At 37.3% G+C, this 18,724-nt stretch overlaps 1 protein-coding gene and 1 pseudogene across 1 annotated transcript; both read left to right on the top strand.

Annotated features, from left to right (window-relative positions):
• The first annotated feature begins 337 nt into the window (after positions 1-337).
• On the top strand, positions 338-1,458 carry LOC130697621 (surfeit locus protein 6 homolog; annotated as a pseudogene).
• Positions 1,459-13,879: 12,421 nt separating this feature from the next.
• LOC130697623 (uncharacterized) lies at positions 13,880-14,480 on the top strand. Its single transcript, XM_057520541.2, has 2 exons — positions 13,880-14,168; positions 14,229-14,480. The coding sequence occupies exons 1-2, from the start codon at positions 13,939-13,941 to the stop codon at positions 14,467-14,469; spliced, it is 471 nt and encodes a 156-aa protein (XP_057376524.2). The 5' UTR covers positions 13,880-13,938; the 3' UTR covers positions 14,470-14,480.
• The last annotated feature ends 4,244 nt before the right edge of the window (positions 14,481-18,724 follow it).

Raw genomic sequence — 18,724 nt, 5'->3', positions numbered from 1 at the left:
TGGCATCCAATGGACAGAAATTGCCTACGCCAGTAATAACGAGTCTGAGCGGTAGATGGCTACGTGTCGGAAAAAAAGAAAAAAGTGTGATTTTTTTTTTTTTTTGGCGAAATTCTTTTTTTTTCTGTGTAAAACGGATTGCCATAACTTTGTTATTGCTCATGGTTTCCATTTGCTTATACTGCCCTCAAGTGGAGGCGTCCTGAAGCTAGATTTGGCTTGAAAATGTTGTTCTCTAAAGAAAATAACAATAAGCTAGGTTCGTATAGTTTGATTTATGGATTGATCCATGATAATGTTGAGAGACCAAGGTAAATAATAATGAAGTTTAAGGATTATGATATTAGAGGCACGTTTTGTAAATGGAAAAACGGAAAACTTGAAAGTGTCGTCTAAACAAGATTTGTAGGAATTGGACCCAAAAAATGAAGAGCCTGATAAAAAGCGAGGGTGCGTTGACGTCGGCGCTCTTAAATAGCAACTCTCTTCGGAAGACGTTTTCATTTCTAGCTCATTGACCAATATTCCAACTCAAAGTGTAGTTCTTTCCAAAAAATGGGAACCAGGAACCGTGCTTACAATCCTGAAGAAATGGAAGAACGTCCAACAGCTAAACTCTCACACTTCACAGGTATGTGTTAACCTATACATTTGAGTAAAACGGCCAGTTTACTCCATTGATTTTCAGGAAAAAGCTGGATTTATCTGATAAGAAGACAAAAACTAAATCAAAGTTAGATAAAATGAAGAAGAAATCAAAAGGAAAAATAAGAAGAAGAGGTTCTGAATTGCCAAACTTGCACGAGCCACCAAGGCAACATCAGTGTTATCAACCTCTGGTCTTTCAGAGTTTGTCGAAAACAGAAATTCCTGAACCAAGACTAGCAAGTACACTGCCAACACCAATTTTTAACAGTGAAGGCTGCCTAGTTTCCAGCAAATTTGATTTTGGAGAACTATCTAATTCCTCACCCATTCTGAAAAAAACCACTTTAGATCCAGAAGTGGCAACGCTAAAAAAAAAACTCAAAGCGAAAATGAAAACTTGGTAGGCCAAGCTGAAGCTGAGAATACAGGAAGCATTGAAGAGAAACAGGCATGAAATGGTGCTCTGCAAATAGCTGAAGGTTTTCAGGTAAACTTTCATTTTGACAAAAATATTTGTAAGATCTTGAAAACCCTTAACCTTTCTGTATTGCAATAGGTAAAAGACTATGTGGAATTGCTTGCCAAATCAATTAATGAACGAGATCAAATCAAATCAGAGAGTAACAAAAATTGCGCTGAACGAATCGAAGAAAAGGAAAAGAGAAAGGAATAACAACAGAAAAGGAGAAAAGCCAACATTAAGAAAAAGAAAACTGAAAAGAAAGAACATAAAGTGAATAAACTAAAGAAAAAAGGCAAATTTATCGCATGAAAGGCTGATACTGACTGATGGATCAGCTAAACTTGTATTCTTTCATATGCAGCTATGTCGTGATAGTTTTTTTGAAAAATACACTGATATCCCTTCCATGATCATGGAAAATTTGAAGAAAAAAAATCTTAGATTCATTTTAAAAGGTTTAGTGTCTTCACTAATAAGAGACTGTCATAAAAAAAAGTCCGTCATGGTAGAAAATTGATTTGTCATTATCAGTAGTTTTGTTAACGTAAAGTGTAAAGCTTCCTTATATCTCAATGTAGTATGTGATGTGTAATTATAGGTAATCAATAGCTGCTTGAAAATGTGCAAAAGGTGAAAACAGGACACGAAGAACGAACAAAATCATTTATAGCAGTAGGTTATGATTTTAATATATTTATTGGGCTCTTTGTAATTGTTAAAAGAATTGAAAACGTATAAGGAATAAATGGTATTAGAATCAATATTGAATTACAATAGTCTTTGTTTTGGTCCTTGCCTCAGACGATAGTTTAAGTTTGTAATATTATTCCTATAAATATTATTTATTAAATGTTCCTATAAACATTATTTATCAAATGTTAATAATAACAAACTAGTCTTCGTGGTAACATATCTTTGTTTCCAGCAACCACAAAAGCCCCGCGGAACTCATTCAGTTTCCGTATTCACAACGAATCAGTGGTCTTTACCTATGGCATAAGCATCGACAAAGGGAAGTGATAAGGGATATGGACTGGGGGTTGGGAGGAATGATCAAAGAGGGTGGACAGAACAAGGCTATGTGCGGAAAACATGTATTTCTTCTATTACATTTCAAGAAGCGATAGTTGTTCAAAAAACAAAAATTGTGAAAAATGAACCTTATGAAACGGGATATAAGCAATAGATAAATACTAATATAATCCGAAATTAGATTACAACCGAATAAATAATCAAAGATTAACTAGCGTACAAACACTAACATTGTTTGATCTCTGCAAACCTTATAGAATATCACGGTTTCAGCAACCTTTGTACATTCCAGATTCCACGGAATAGAGGTGGGAAATACAATTTTGGAAACAAATATAAAGTTTGTAGGAACATGGAAATTGAGCGGAGAAAAAGGCCCAGTCCAATGGAGAAAAAGGCCCACTTTTGAATTTGGAAAAAATGGGGCCTTTTTCGTATGGGCCTTTTTCGTCTGGGCCTTTTTCGCGGGCCTTTTTCGTCTGGGCCTTTTTCGTCTGGGTCTTTTTCTCCGCCAATGAAAAGGAACGGTGAAAAACAATTTTAAAACGATATACCTTGTTGATAGAATGTTCAATGACAAATAAAATATTAAATCCAATTTCTTTTATGTATAAATCCATAGAATCTTACTTTGTAATTAACAAATAACTTGAATAAAATGTAAATAAATTAGTGTCCACTAAAATAGGCAGACTTTAAAAAAGGAACGTAGAGAATTTGAAAACGCTTTACAATGTTAATAGAATGTACCATGATAATTAATAAACTAACCAAATATATATATATATATGTACAGAAATAAACGAAACTTTGTAAGTAACATATGACTTTGATAACATTTTATATATAGGTTTTTAATTAAAGTTTTGAAAACTTAATTTGATAAAGGAATGGTGAGAGAAAAAATTGAAAATGTTATACCCTGTTAATAGAATGTTTCAAGATCAATAATACATTTACAGAAAATATATATATATGTACATAAATGAAATAACAATTGTAATTAACATTTTTAATAAAATCAATCAAATTTCAAAATTCAATCAAATTTTAAGAAATATCTATTGAATTTAATTTTGAAAATTTCATTTGAAAAAGGAACGGTGAGAGAAAAAATTTAAAACGTTATACGTTGTATATAGGATGTTTCAAAATCAATAATACATTTACAGAAAATATAAATATGTATGTACATATATAAAATAAAATTTGTAAATAATATATGACTTGAATAAAATTTTAAGAAATAAGTAATCAATTTAAATTTAAAACATTGATTTGACAAAGGAAGCGGTGAGATAAAAAATTGAGTTACACATTATAAAAAAAGTGTTAAAAGATAAATAATATATTTATCAAATATATATATATGTGTGTGTATAGATAAAATAAACTTTGGAAATAATATATGGCTATAATAACATTTTAATAAATAACTAAAAATTTTAAAAGCATAATTTGAAAAAGAACGGAGAAAAAAGTGAAAAATACCTTGTGAATAGATTCATTATCAATATAAAACTTAAAAAATATACATGTATGTACATAGATAAAATAAACTTTGTAAAAAACATATGACTATAATAAAATTTTAATAAATACGTATTGAAATAAAAATTTGAAAAACTTAATTTGAAGAAAGGAACGGTGAGAGGAAAAATTTAAATACATTATACATTATAAATAGAAGGTTTCATGAAAACTGGTACAGTTACAAAAAATATATATATAAGCACATAAATAAAATAGAGTTTGTAAAGAACATATAACTTTGCTACTTACACTTGCTTTGTTACACCTTGTACATAATACAGTAACCATAAATATATGTGTGAAGATAAATAAAATATACATTTAATAAAAATTAATATAAATTGCATTTAAAATAGAAATAACATCTAACTGTATCAATAACATAAAACTTTACAAACATTAAAACAGGACTTTTAAAACAGGAACGGTCAGGGCAATTACAATATCTATTTGTGCTACCTTAAATTAATTATTACCGTCTTATTTTTGAAGGGGAAACAGGGGACACTTGTTGAAGCTGATTGTTGAAAAGTTCACGTTCAAAATGAAAATTGGAATAAAATGAAATAGTATTTCCAGAGGCAAAGCCAGTTTGAATGAGCATACAAAGCCAGGTCAAGTGGGAATACAAAGCAAGTTAAAAAAAACCGTTACCATTACGCAACATTTACCTCATTACGCCATCTAGATGAAAGTCTCTAAGGTAAAGAATAGCAGTAACACATTCAAAACTTAAAATCGTCTACTATGGCCAGCAGGATGTCTACTTATTTCTTAAAAATTAAAAATGATAATAATTTTAACGTTTTAGAATTAGAAATTACTATGGAAATAGAAGTATCCATTGAGCTCTCCATGTCTCAACATATAATCCGTATAAGAAAAACGCTTTCCTCACCAAGGTTGCAGTTAATTTGTAAGTATTGTGTTCCATATTATACATATATATTATTATGTATATTAGAAATAGTATCGAATAGACAAAATTTGTGAAAGCGCAGTCTTTCCTAAAATTTTTTACAGTTTGCCATTAATTTTGATGTAAGGCAGATGGAGAAAATTTTAAACAAATTTTCTTTTCTATTCTCCTTTTATCGATAACATGAATGATACCTAAAAATTTTACAAAAGTTTGCACTTTGACACACTTGAAGTAACCATTCCCATTGCAAAACAATTGCAGCTGTTACTAAATTTATACTTACCCTTCTGCACTTAAATTATTTTAATTGACAGTTAATATTTCTTTATCTCTATAGGGCGGAGAGGAATCATCAATTTGCGCACAACACGATGGTCGACGCACGAAAAGCTCTTGTGAAAGCCAAGCAGGAAATGGCTAAAAACAAATGTTAATTGGAAATAAACAAAAATTTAATGTAATAAACATATGCAATAAACACGTACTCAAAATTAAAATTTATTTACTTATTATTCACATTGAATCAAAATGATTCTACAATAAGGTTCAGATGTAGGCAGGTAAAATTTTAAGTTTCGGCAACACGCGTAGCTGGGAGATCACACAAACCAATTTTCAACAATATCCGCAATTCCACCCACAGTTTAGTCTTCCAAATCCCCATCCCACCAATTCCCGGTAGCAGACGACGATTTACGCACCAGCCAATCAAAAATAAAAGCACAATGTGATGGACACAGGCTCCTCCTCTTTTCCTTGTTTTTTTTATATAGTATAGATTCAAACAATATCAAATATACGTGTATTCAATGTGATTATGGTGATATATAATGAGTTTCATGATCTACATTCAAACAGGATACAATATACGTGTATTCAATGGGAATATTGTGATATAGAATGAGTTTCCTGATCTACATTCAAACAGTATCAAATATACGTTTATTCAACGTGAATATAGTGTGATACAGTTAGTTTTAATAACTACATTCAAACGGTATTAAATACATGTAACGAGCTCAAAGGCTAACCAATGGAAGCCCCGCCTCTTACATCCCTAAAGCATTTAAAAAGTAAAAGTAAATGTAACCCCTCCCATTTTACCTTGATATTTGTATCTTGTCTTGGTATAAATGCCGCATGTTTGTACCTTGCAATTCGGAGTTGTTTTGGCAACTCACTTGAAATACACCGGATTTGACTTTTGGAGTTGGACTCTTACAATTGGAGATCCCAACGAGACTTACACTTGTTTTCCACTGAAAAGTTTCTTACCCGTATCTTATTTCAGCGTTTTGCGCTACACTTCCCCGACGAGCCAGACCAAGGACCAACTCTACCAGACCAAGGAACACCATCAAAGGTAAGCGAATGCCGTTTGATTTTATTACACCAGAGACTACTCGTAATTGACATCGACAAGCAATCGGAACCAAGGAAAAAGAACAGTACATAATATACAACGCCACAATACATCTACACTACAAACCTGGAGAAAGCAACCCGATAAAAGCTCACTTTCGTCTTAACAACGATGACCCACTTCCATCGGTCAGAATTCGAATAGATCGTTGACCAATCGATACGATTGCAGAACAGCGATATATGTATCACAGAAGGAGAAGCAGATTCATTGCTTGCCGCCACCTGTTCAGAATGCTCAATACGGTGGATACTAGATCAACAAAATTATCGATTACTCGCGCAGGAATCGTATCTCTGCATAACGCTTGCACCATACTAATACATCATATTGGCAGAATACAGGGATGAAGAAAACAGCGCACAACAACAATGGGTCTTTGAAACTGTAAACACTAATCCCGAAATTCACGAAAACTTACCGGATACAACACTAGCGGAAATGCAGGAGATACAACAAGAACAGCGAAGAGAAATCACGACAACAATTAATTCGCCGCTATTCGGAGGAATTTCAATAACTTATCACAGCAGCGGGAATATTATCTGGAATATGACCGCCTGGAGTCTATTAAAAAATGGAAAGGCATCAAATAAAAATGTTTAACACACCATGGAGTGGGCAGACAGCTGACGCTAGACGACTGTGACACCGAGTGGATCGAGCTGTCAAGAGGAACTACGAACATTAATAAACAGCAATGACCCATTGATTCGGTCACAAACTGCAGTAGCTAACTGTAGTAAAACAACGGAGCGAGGACAAGCCCTCGAATATACATCTAACTTTACCATCCGACCGTTCAATACTAACACCTGTATTAAAGCCAACACCACAATGCTAGTCCTACAAGAATGCGCTAACACCAGCTCAATCTGGGACACGTTTGAACAAACAGGACAGCTCGTGACAACAGGCAGAACTGGTTTAAATTCACCTGCATCAGATAGAAAGTGTCTGACACAAACAGTAGGACGAGCAAGCCTAGGGCATTGCCACGGCTCCAGCCAGAAACAACACTTCAGCTTTGAATACCGGAACCCACACCTAATGCGGACGCTATCAGCGGCGGCCATTGTAGCACTACATACCCAACAGTCATTAGACGGCAGAGCACTCCCATCCCTACCGCCGCTTATGAAAAGGGAACAACCAACCAGAAAAAACGAGAAATTGGCAATTTAATAACTACATTCAAATGGTATCAAATATACGTGTATTCAATGTGAACATAGTGTGATGCAGTGAATTTCAATATCTACATTCAAATAGCATCTGTATCTGTATACATATCATATTATAATGACTTCATAGATATATAGGCTATATATAGCCATACCTTGCATGAAACAGCATCTGTAAGTCAGAGGTAAATGACACAGATGCTGCCGTGGTGGCTTGCGCAAGTTTTGCAATTTCTGACTTCATCTTGCTATTTGTCCTGTTTAGTTTCTTCTTCTTCAACTTATCTAACTTCCGTTTAAATTGGGTTTTCTATTTGTCAGAAAAATTAAGCTTTTCCCCTGAAATTAGATGTCATAAGCTGGCTGTCCTTCCTCAAATAAAAAGATTAACTTGTGAATTGTGAGTATATTGGCAGTACTTTCACTTTCTCTAATTTCAGGAAAAAAAGTAAATTTAATCGTGTAAGCTTAGCTGCTAGACGTTCTTTCATACCTTCAGAATTGAAAGTACGAGTGACGAGTGTGAAGAGTATACACTCCACTAGAAACTCTCCTTTCGAGTTGATGTTGTACGCGATGAATTTCTAGCAAAGTACGGCATTTTCTAAACACATGCAAAACAAAAAAAAAAGTTATGGAAGAGTGGAAAACCTTTATACCATGAAAATAAAATTAATTTAGATTCAATCGCACATACCTTACCATTCATAACTGGGTGTTTAGTTGAACGATAGGAATAATGATCACATAAGTTTCACGAACAAAGAATATATGAACATATAGATTACCAGAAGGATGATAGTTATAAGGCAAGTGACAAGTTGGTTCCCAAATGGTTCATGATATGTGATGCTGGAGTTTCATGATTCTCCTTGAAAGTAAGCACCTAAGAAGCATTTAGGATTAGTATTCTATGTCAAAATTTCCAACTGCAATTAATAAAATTTTGTCAGCACTTTAAATACCTTTCCTTCCAAGTAAATTTTTTTCTTCTGTGCAGGTAATTCCAACATGACTTTAAACGGTACTAAAGTAGGAAATAGAAAATTTTAGATTTTACTAAAACTAGCCACTTACCTGTCAAACAAACACCGCTTACGTTGGTGATAGCTTTGTGTGCGACTGTTGCGTCTGCACCAGCTTCACGGAGTTGCCTAGCAATCCCTTACGCACGAGTGATTATTGCTTTTTATTGTTTCATTTTTGTTGTTGTGTTGTTCTAAGGAAGGGAAGGTTTATTGGAGGTGGTGGGAATCGAACACGAGGTAACTAACTACGAAGGTATGGCGGTAGCCAGTGTGCCAGGACCGCTTACGGAAAACAAATTCAACGATTCATAGAATAGTAGGATGTTGACACTTTGAGCCTGCAACACTCGTCTGCTTGCGGTCCAACGTTGCCATATACATCGTAACAAACAATATTTTGCGAAAGGTCAAACAGCGTTTGCATATTATTAAATTAACGTTTCTTAAATTATCTTTATGCAATAATTTTCTTATTTATCAGTGTAATAAGTGGTACTTCAACGCCCCCTCCCCAGAATCCCCATCGAGGCACAAAGAAAAAAGTAAAAAAAAGTGAATAAGGACATCAGTAAAGGGAGGGGTGATGCTAGCCCTGAAAACACTAGTAAGAAAATTTCCAATGCAAAATTCCAAATTCTGTGTAAACAAAATTACTTTTCTATTCAATGAGCTCTAAAAAGCAATTGATAAAGCATATAATGTTTCAAAAACATTACGAATATTCATTCAAAGAAAAAAGTTATAATGGTGAGAAAAGACATGATATTGATAACTGTGTTTGAAGTGCAGGAACTAACAAAAGCCGTTCGGTTTTCTTCATCAAAGCAGACAAATAATGATCGTCCGATGTTTAGTCCATTCATGCTGAAGAAATAGGACTTTAATGATGGAGGAATAGGACTGTTCAACAAATGGTTGGAAATAGGGTCCTAATTCTTTGGGTCCTATTTCTCAAGATCTTATTTTGAGATCCTAAATATCCGTGTCCTATTTCTCCAGGTCCTATTTCTCCGACTACCCAAAAATCATTGAGAAATAGACAGGCGAGCCCTTGCCCACTACAGCCCTGCCCGCTAGAGGAGCACCGTAGTTGACATTCATTATTAGAAACGCTTGCCTGATGTCAGCTTTCCAGGCAATGGGATTATGCCTAAACAGCAGCATTACATCAAGAATGTCCAGGTTAAGATTAAGTCGTTTTTCTTGGTAAAATTGGCATTGTAACATGTTTTCGCCTTTGCTGAACCGTTGAAAACAAGTCTGACTCTCCTTGTGGTTTTGTCTTTTCTGACAACCGGATGAGTGAGGATTGTGCAGATACTGTTGAAAGACCTACCTATCTTGAAAATGAACCTGAGTCCCTCTGATTTGCTTAACTCGGCTTCATACGAAATCCTCATTTCTTTATATTTGTCTATTCTTCTTGTAAGCACCTTTGTCTGACCTTCCACGGTTTCCTTCTTGCTAAGACTTTTCTTGTTGTTTTTATTCCCTTGGAGCGGTGCTATATAATGTCTATATTTATCTAGGGCGAAGGAATCTGCATAGGGTTTCCGCTAAATAGATAATGGAACCTTTTCTAGTGGATCTAAGCAACCTATAAAACGATGGTAGTGGGACATAAAACCGAAAATGCCTCGCAAAGATTTGGGGGAATTGTCACAGACATCATAGTTCACGCTTGAATTTTTCCTGTTTCTGGGCGAATGCCCTCAGCGTCAATTACGTGTCCCAAATGAGATACTAGGGTTGCTCCAAAAACACATTTCTTCGCATTCCACGTTAAATTAGCGCGTTCTAAGTCTGCGAAAACCAACTCTAAGCGTGTTAAATGATCTTCGAACGTCCTATCAAACACCAACACATCATCCAAATGCACAAAAAACATGTCCCACTTTCAACCTGTCAACGCTTTATCCATGAGACGTTATCCTGGGACGTTCCTGGACCGCAATTTAAGCCAAAAAGTAAGCAGTAAAATTGATACAGACCACTGGGTGAGACGAAGGGCTTCTTCTCCTGATCCTCTTACCCAACTGGTATTTGATAGTAGCAACTCTTTAAATCTAGACAGGAGAGATAATGTACGCCCGCTAGTCGATCAAACACATCATGGATTCTTGGCAAAGGGTACATGTCGCTTTCGCAACTGCGTTTAGACGACAAAAATCGACGCAAAAGCGGTAATCTCCAGTCTTGGCCTTGCGTATAAAAACTACAGGCGAGCTCAAAGGACTAAAAGATTTTTCTATAATACCATCTTCAAGCATTTCTTTTACCTTATTTGCAATGATTTGACGTTCAAAGGCTGACGTACGGCGCAGGTCTAATCGGCTGAGACTCACCAATGTCAATGTGGTGTACCACGTCACTCGTATGGCCAATAGCTTTCTTGGACGATGGAAAGCATTGAACATGAAGCTCTAACAATTCCAGCAACTTTTCTCTTTCTTAAGATTTTCTCCGAGCTTAATCCTCGAATTTTGACACCTGTCCCTCCGAGAGCAAAGTAACACACACCACTGAACCTTCCAGATTGTCTTGGACAACGGACATCTCATCTTCATTTCATGGTTCGACTGAACAAAAAAAAATACGTCGGCTTAGTTTTAGCTCCGTTGGCGCACAGTTTACGACAGCAGTGTTAAATTCCCCTTTTTCCATCTTTATGACACTCGAGGGAATAAGCCACTCCTTCCCTGGATTTGTACAAGAATAAAATTTTACGACTTCAGTACCCGAAATATCTTCTGATATCCTTCCCTTAAAAAAATACAAGTGAATTGGGCAGAATAATCTGAGGTCCATCTACTTTCACCAGAACCCAACTACGTCGCTTGGAAGAGGACTGTTCCGCCAGGGACTCTAAAAGACCTTCGCGGATTTTCGGCATATCTTCAATCTTCTCCTCCCTGTCTAAAGTACTTCAATCTACCTCTTACTCTACCATACTAACATACTTTCTTCGACCTCTTCTTCTTCCATACTAGCATTACTTTTTTCGACCTCTTTTTCTTCCATACCAACATTAGCAACTTTTTCTTTCTTCCTCCCTACTAGCTGTTTCTTGTTTCGTCAACGCGACGAACATTTTCTTCGTCGTCTTTTTCTTCCTCTTTTTTCTTCCTCTTCTTCTTTTAAAACTTTCTTCCAACCTTCCCCTGACTATTTCAATCCTCCCTTCTCTTATTATTATACTAGTTTTACTTTAGACTACCCCCAATATCAGTGCGAATGGTGCATTTCGAACCGTTACTTTTTAGCTTTTCAAATTAACCTTCCTTTCATTGAATATTTAACCATGAAGTTTCCTCTACCTGCATCCTCCTATTATAGACCCCTTTTTGTTTCAAACGCGACTTCTTTTAAAATTTTGACTTCTATTAAAAACTCTACGGACAACAGTTAACCGAACGGTCCTAACGCTGGCACACGAATCGGCACGTGCTGTAACTTCACCTATTCTTTCCAGTCCATACCTTGATTAGGGGTAAAGCGAAGCCATGTTCCAAAAAAAATATCCTTTCATGGCCACCATTGTCCCTGACGTGTTCTTGTGTCGTATTTTCATACAGATTGGGACAGTCACGAGCGATATGCCCCAGCTTATTGCACACATAACATCTTTGTGGTGGACTTCTTGGAAAAGCTGTTCCATTGCCCCTAGGCTACGCCGATATAGCGTACCGAGTACCATTCGCCGAGCCCATTGCAAGTTGTGACATAGAGGAAGACAATTGATTTACCTAATGTTCCCCTAGATTTAGGAAACGCTCCGTGAAATCTGGTGTTGCCGGCTTGTCGTTACAGGTTCTGGATTCGTTTTTAAGAAATTTATTTCCGGAGTCGGAGCAAACGTAACGGGCTTCGATGGCGACATTAACCCCAGTTGATCCAAATCTCGGATACGTGTCAAGAAATCTGCAAAAGTGGCGAATAGATTCACAGTCAATGCGGTTGTGTGGATAGGGTTTGCGAGTCCCTTTAATAAGGCCCTGATTCCACCAGCGTCTGGCAACTAGACTGGGCAACGTATACAAAGCCTGCGCTTGCTATAAGCGTATTCCATGCAGGGTTTCCCAGGCCTCTGAACACGTTATTTGACCTGCAAACCCCATTCTAGGAACGAAAGAGGCCACGGAGTCTCCGACTAGAACTGCCGACCAGAGAGGCCAAGTTGTATAGTTGTGTCCCTGTTGAATGTGCCACTGCGAGGCTGTGTAATCAAGACGTATTACGGCTACTGGTAGGCGATAGTGGTCATTCCAAATTTCCAGAACTGCTAGTTGGTTGTTGTTATCAATAAACCCTTGAACATCTTCTTCTACCTCCCCCCCCCTATACCAGCTATAATTGACGTTGGTGGCGTCTTCCTGTCTCGATCTCGTAAGTTGCATTGGTGGTCAAAACCGTAAAAATGTTCCTCCTGTGTTTCTTCCGTATCGGACATTCAAAGAAAACCGCATCCGAGAAAAAAAATTCTCCAAAACCAAAGTCAAACAAAATTACTTCGAGAGAGAGCGAGAAAACGAGAGGGAGGAAAAAAATAATAGTAATAAATCAATAAGTCGTACAAACAAAAACGAGAAGAAAGGAAAAAAATTGAGGGATCTAAGCGAAGGCTGAGAGAGGAATTAAAAAAAAAGATGCATTTTTTTTAGCAAGGGCAGGTGAGAGAGTGATGAGGAAAAAAATGAATAACAAAATTATATCAATGGCAAGGGCCCAAGAGGCAGAGGAAAAAAAAAATAACTAGCATAAACCCTCCAAAAAATAATTAAATAATCCTCATAGACCACTCGACAATGCAACACAAAAATAAAATGTCTACTAACTAACTTACTAACTTTAAGCAAAAACTCGTCTTTCCACGGGGGGGGGGGGAGGTAGAGAAAACCAATTTAAGCCCGAGATCTCCGGCCTTGAGACTAAGAATCGCAGCCGTTGTAATGTTTAACTTGTAAATGACTTTCAACTCGGCTTACTAATTACTAAGTGTATTTTCACAAGACTAACAAGACTAATCACAGGTGTAATGTAAGATTCTCTAAAACTCTACTACACTTCAACGCTCTGGACACAGACACACAATGTACTATAACGCACTAAACTCAGACCCCGAGCCCCCTTCTTGTCACCGCTTTTATCAGTTAATATGAGGTCACTCTTGACGTCAATGATCACGTGAAGACGAACTGATCGTAGAGGTGAAGAGCTGACTGATACTGGTTTGGCGTGGGAAGGCTCCGTGAGGATGAAGAACTGTTTGATACTAGTTCGCCGTGGAATCATCCAAGGCTGGAATCTATTAATTAGCTAAGCTAACTAATTGGTGGCGTTCTTCGGTATATGTCCTCATCACATTCCTCCCCTTTTTACAGAAGTTGCCTTTGGGGTTACAGGGTTGGAGAATATATTTATGTATACGGAAGTTATAATGAAACAGATAGGTCTACAAAATTTCTAATTCTAATTTATGCATTTGCTTCTTTTCTTTCTTCCGTAGGGATTACAATTGCTAAACATTTCTTATTAGTAAGAGAGTGGAATAGTGGAGGGGATAGGTAAGGATTATTTTTTTTTTTTTTTTTTTTTTTTTTTTTTTTTTTTTTTTTTTTTTTTTTTTTGATGCGAACCTTATAGTTGTTGCTTTTTGTTCCGGTGTGTTTCATTCGTTTCTTGCCCTTCGTCGAGCTCCCTTGTGCATGATGGAGTTTGATTTTACATGCGTTGTGTCTCATCGTGCTGCCGTTGATACTGCTTTGTGGATTTTCGAAGTTATAGCGTATCACAAGCCTCATTTGCTCTTCCGAAGATTTCTTCCCACTGATCGAGAACTGTTCTTCAATTCCTATCGGCCATCGATGAGTGTTGAAAATTGTCCTCCTCTTGACTTCGGGTTCCGACGAGTCAGTTCCACCGACCGCTATTATGTGTAAGTCGCAAATTGGTTCTTTTCTTAGCATTCCATTTGACTTGTTTTTTCTTTTTCCAGTCAGTTTCCAGGTTATGCTCGCTACCGCGACATTTACCCGGTCCGGTTTGCACGATTGCTCTGGTGGCTCGAGTCTGGTGAGGATATCTATCACCGCAACTGTCGTTCATCGCTCTTCTTCAATGAACAATTGCAGGAAGAATTCCATCACTCAGTGGCAATGCAGAACGTACACCGTCTTCTCCGTCGGCTTTTGATTGGCACCGATCTTATGCTGGTTAGTTCCTTGTATTTCCAGTAGAATACACAACTTTAAAGGTTGGTTGTCTATGGACGTTTTTTTTTTTTTTTTTTTTAAAAGGTTTGGCTAGGTACAAATGATAGGTAGGTTTATTAGTTACATAGATGCTACAAATTTTACGTTTAACATCGCATATAAATTTGTTTCTACTTGTGGTTACAAATTTCATTTTTGGGGTGCAATGAGGCATCCGTCATTCCAACAGAGTCCCTTACCCGGAATGATTTGTGTATCATTATGGATATGTGACAGCATGGGAATTTCTTGCTCGTGATTGTTAGTGTTATTTTTCTTTTTACACAAATTGAAGATTGTAGCAAATGGTATAAATGCAATGCAGACATATCCAATCAAGATTGTTACAGCTATTACACTCACTGCTAGTATTCCATACTTAAATATGGAAACCCAATTGGATATATCCCAGAAATCAACCTGGGCCTTGTTATCTAAGACTAATCCAGAAAGTGAATTAGTATTAGATAGTTGTACTCTACCAATTAATTCCGTTAAAACATTTAATTGTTCTACGTTATTTGGCTCATACATCGAATGATGCTGAGGCAAATAATCGTACGTTTTTAGAGGTAATTCCTCAAATGCTGTAATCAATTTTAGTTTTACCACATGAATTAATGGTTCTTGGAGTTTCCATTCTCCATTTATCCATGTATAGGTTTTATCGTTGAAATTTACATATTGACCGTTCCAGAAACAATCCTGGAAAGGATGAAGTGACCAACCATCCTTTCCAACAGTGAAATTGGTTTTCGGGTCTGCCTGAAAAAATGGCTGATAGCCGCACTGTGTTTGTACAGCGGCCATCTTTACAGGTACAATTTCACATTTCTGTAAAATTAAACTTTTGCCGTTTCCGGTTATTCTACTACATGTATCTAGATTTAGTGCACGGGCTGCAAGCAGTCCATTTGTTTGTGCTAAAACCATAGCTTGATTACGCTGTAGTGAAGTAATTTTGCAATATAATTGACGGACTTCGTTGGCCAATTGTGATTCGTGTTTGATCGCCTGCCCTTCAATGTACTGGCGATTTTCAATGTCTAGCAACGTCCTAACGCTATCTGTTAATTGAGTTTTTGTCTCGTTGCCTTTGGTGTTCAAAACTTCACCAGAATCATTTAATTCAATTAACCTTTCTTGTCTTCTTTTGTTTCTCTCTTCCCTTCTATTCGAAATGGTAGTTACCTCTTCTATTCTGTCCATTGGAAAAAATGGGGTTGCAAGGGTTCTTTGGAAAATCCATTCTTGCAACTTTTGTGAGGAATCGCAGGGAAGTGCTCGCACCGTCTTGTCTTCGTAAAATGGAACTAGACAAAATGGATTGTCCTTTAAGGCAAATTGCCTGTCAATCTCATTGTAGTTCCATAACATTCTATTACTAAATTCACTGTCGCATGACTGCGCCGTCATCGGCGTAACACAAGTGTTGGTTGTGAGAATTCTTAGTTTCCCATTTACGTAGCCGAAATCCTGTTTAGGGTAACCTTCGATAGAGCTACTTTGGTTACAAAACAGTAACGTGAGAGTCTGTTGTTCCGATATAGTTAGACAGTAATCCAAATTGGTGGTGGGCTGAATTTTACCGTATAAAGTTGGTGGATTAAACGGTATGTGGTCACTCATTTTGTCGAACTTGCGTGTGCGATTCCTATCCCATCTAGTTACTTGTGGCCCTCTTTGTTCTTGTATTTCCCCATCTATTGCCTCATTGGATGATTCTAGAATTTCTAGTAACCATATTTGGTTCACGTTACCATTCTCACACGGTGTAACAGTTACAGGATAATCCAGTGTTATGTTTACGGTTAAGCAATTACCTGTGTGAGCTTGAATCATATGGAAAGGAACTAATCCAAATGTCATCGGGTTGGGTTCTAATGACCATACATCCGTCGGGTTATTTAGTTCATCTAAACTACTACCGCATTTCTTGACTCCCGTGTTGTTTTCTGTAAATTGGTGAATGCAATGCTCGAGATAGCTTTGCATTACCATTCCATTAGCAAGAAATTTGAAAGCTTGACCGTTGGTTATCACCTTCTGCGTTTCTTTTTCAATTGACAGGGTGGTGTCGAATGCACAAGTTGGGGTCGAGAATTTTCCACTGCGTGGCATGTACGCCAAACAACGACTAGGATCGCTAGCTAACATTAATAATCCTATCACTTCTCTATCATAGCTTCTTTTCTGTCGCTTAGGGGTTTCTATAATATCTATGTAGGAATCGGGTAACCCGATTACCGGATAGACGGTTATGTTCGTGCAGATTTGCGTTTTGTTAGCAGATATGATAAATTCTAACTGAGCTGCATGATCTTCTATCCTATTTTGTTTCTTACTTTTCGTTAAGTTACCTCTACCTTGAAATACCGAATTTATTTCACAGGTGGGCTCTTTTGCATCTGGTGCTTTCCAAACGATCGTTAGTTCATTATGATTCGAAAATTCTGCCTTACTAGAATTCGCTATTATACCAAATGGTGACTTTACTGGGCAATCGTGACAATCCTTTGATAACTGAACTATTTGAGTTACACAATTCTTAGTTGTGTAGACCTGTGTTGTCATCCAGTGACCTTCTCCTCAGGCTCCTGGAGGTATTTAAATGTTTTTCCGTCCTTTACCATCGGGCTATTCACGCATGTATTTGGATACTGTGCCGTGTTCCAGCATTCATTAGCACTAACTTTTAAAATTTGCTTCTTAAAAATAGTGTCATGACTTAAAAGGAAATTAGTGGATATTTCTTTGGTTGATAACCACTGGGTGCATGCGTACCCTTCCCATGTTATGGGTTCTTTGTTTTTGGTTAGGAATCGGTAATTGATTTTAGTTGGAATTTCTACTGGTTCAGGGTGTGAACAGTAGTCGGGATCGTCTAAATCTAAAATACCTTTAATTACTGGTTGTGAGCAGTTGCAGGTGTCGATGGTTATTGAGTGGGTTATTCCTACAGCTATAATGAAGACGATAGTTGCAATAACGTTCCTCATCTGTAATTACATTTCCGTAATGAGTCTTTGTGGCTGTTTGATTGCTTGTCTTAGCGATCTTCTAACAGGTATTCCGATATCATCCTGCCTTTTCCGTCTCACTCTAGGTTGCTTAATTTGTGCTTTACCGCTTTCGGTCGGTAACTGTGCTGTTTCTTGCCGATTGCTATCTTCCCCTTCTGTTGCTTGTCTTACAGCGGTTGCTGCTGTCTCTCCTTGACATTGGATACTCAATTCCCTTTCCCTACTTTCAATTTCTATCTCACTCTGTGTTTCTCTTTCTTCGTTTTCTGATTCCCTCCTAGGGTTACGTTCTACGCTGTTACCTTCTTCCCTTTCTTTAGTTACGTTTTCCGCGTCTTCCTTGCTTTTCCATTTCTTGAGGCGATTCACATGCACAACCATAGTATGGTTTTCTGTTGTTCTCCTGATTAGGTAATTCAAATCAGACAACTTATCTACGATAGTGAAAGGTCCATCCCAACGCATATAAAATTTACCTGTTTGTGGCTTCATTTCTTTCAATAGCACTAAGTCTCCTGGCTCAAACGAGCATTCCTTCGATGAACGATCGTAATTCACCTTTTGTCTTGACTGTGCTACGATTAGCTTACTTTTGGCTAATTCTAAAGCTTCGTGCCATTGTTGCGTATAAATGTTGTTTTGATCCTCTAGAAGCCTATTTCTCATCGGGGGTCTTAAGTCCGATGGTTCTAATGCATCTCTGCCTTTTAATAGGTAAAAAGGGGTTTCACCGGTGCTCGAGTGAGGCGTCCGGTTGTAAGCCGCGACTACATAGTCGAGGTGCTCATCCCACAAGGCAGGGTTATGAGCGACATGGGCTGTTAACATGTCCCCTAATGTCCTATTAAATCTCTCAACAGCACCATCTGTTTGCGGGTGGTATGCTGTAGTTCTTAACTGTTTCACACCTAGCTGCTTACACAATTCAGCCATTGCTTGCGATTGGAAGTTCGAACCTCGATCCGTTAGGATCTGCGAGGGTAACCCTTCGTTGTTTACAATGTGCTTAATAAACTTGCGAATGATAGTCTGGGCGGAAACTTCCTTAAGCGCAAGTGCTATAATATATCTCGTTGTGTACTCCATGATTACTAAGATATATTTATTTCCTTTCTCACTTTCTGGAACTGGGCCTACAATATCCATGGCCAATCGTTGCCAGACGTAGTCTGTAACAGGGATTGGTTGGAGTGCAGCTTTACAAGATCCAGAAATTT

Source organism: Daphnia carinata, chromosome 5, assembly GCF_022539665.2.
Source record: "Daphnia carinata strain CSIRO-1 chromosome 5, CSIRO_AGI_Dcar_HiC_V3, whole genome shotgun sequence".
Classification (NCBI taxonomy): Eukaryota; Metazoa; Arthropoda; class Branchiopoda; order Diplostraca; family Daphniidae; genus Daphnia; species Daphnia carinata.
Note: the sequence above shows the minus strand (reverse complement) of the source record. Positions and strands in the feature narration are given on the sequence as shown.

Excerpts from the sequence above, each read along its gene's own strand:
- LOC130697623 (XM_057520541.2), top strand. The coding sequence starts at position 13,939 with ATGATGGAGTTTGATTTTACATGCGTTGTGTCTCATCGTGCTGCCGTT. Across the intron at positions 14,169-14,228 it reads TCCACCGACCGCTATTATGT|TCAGTTTCCAGGTTATGCTC; the intron begins GTAAGTCGCAAA and ends TTCTTTTTCCAG.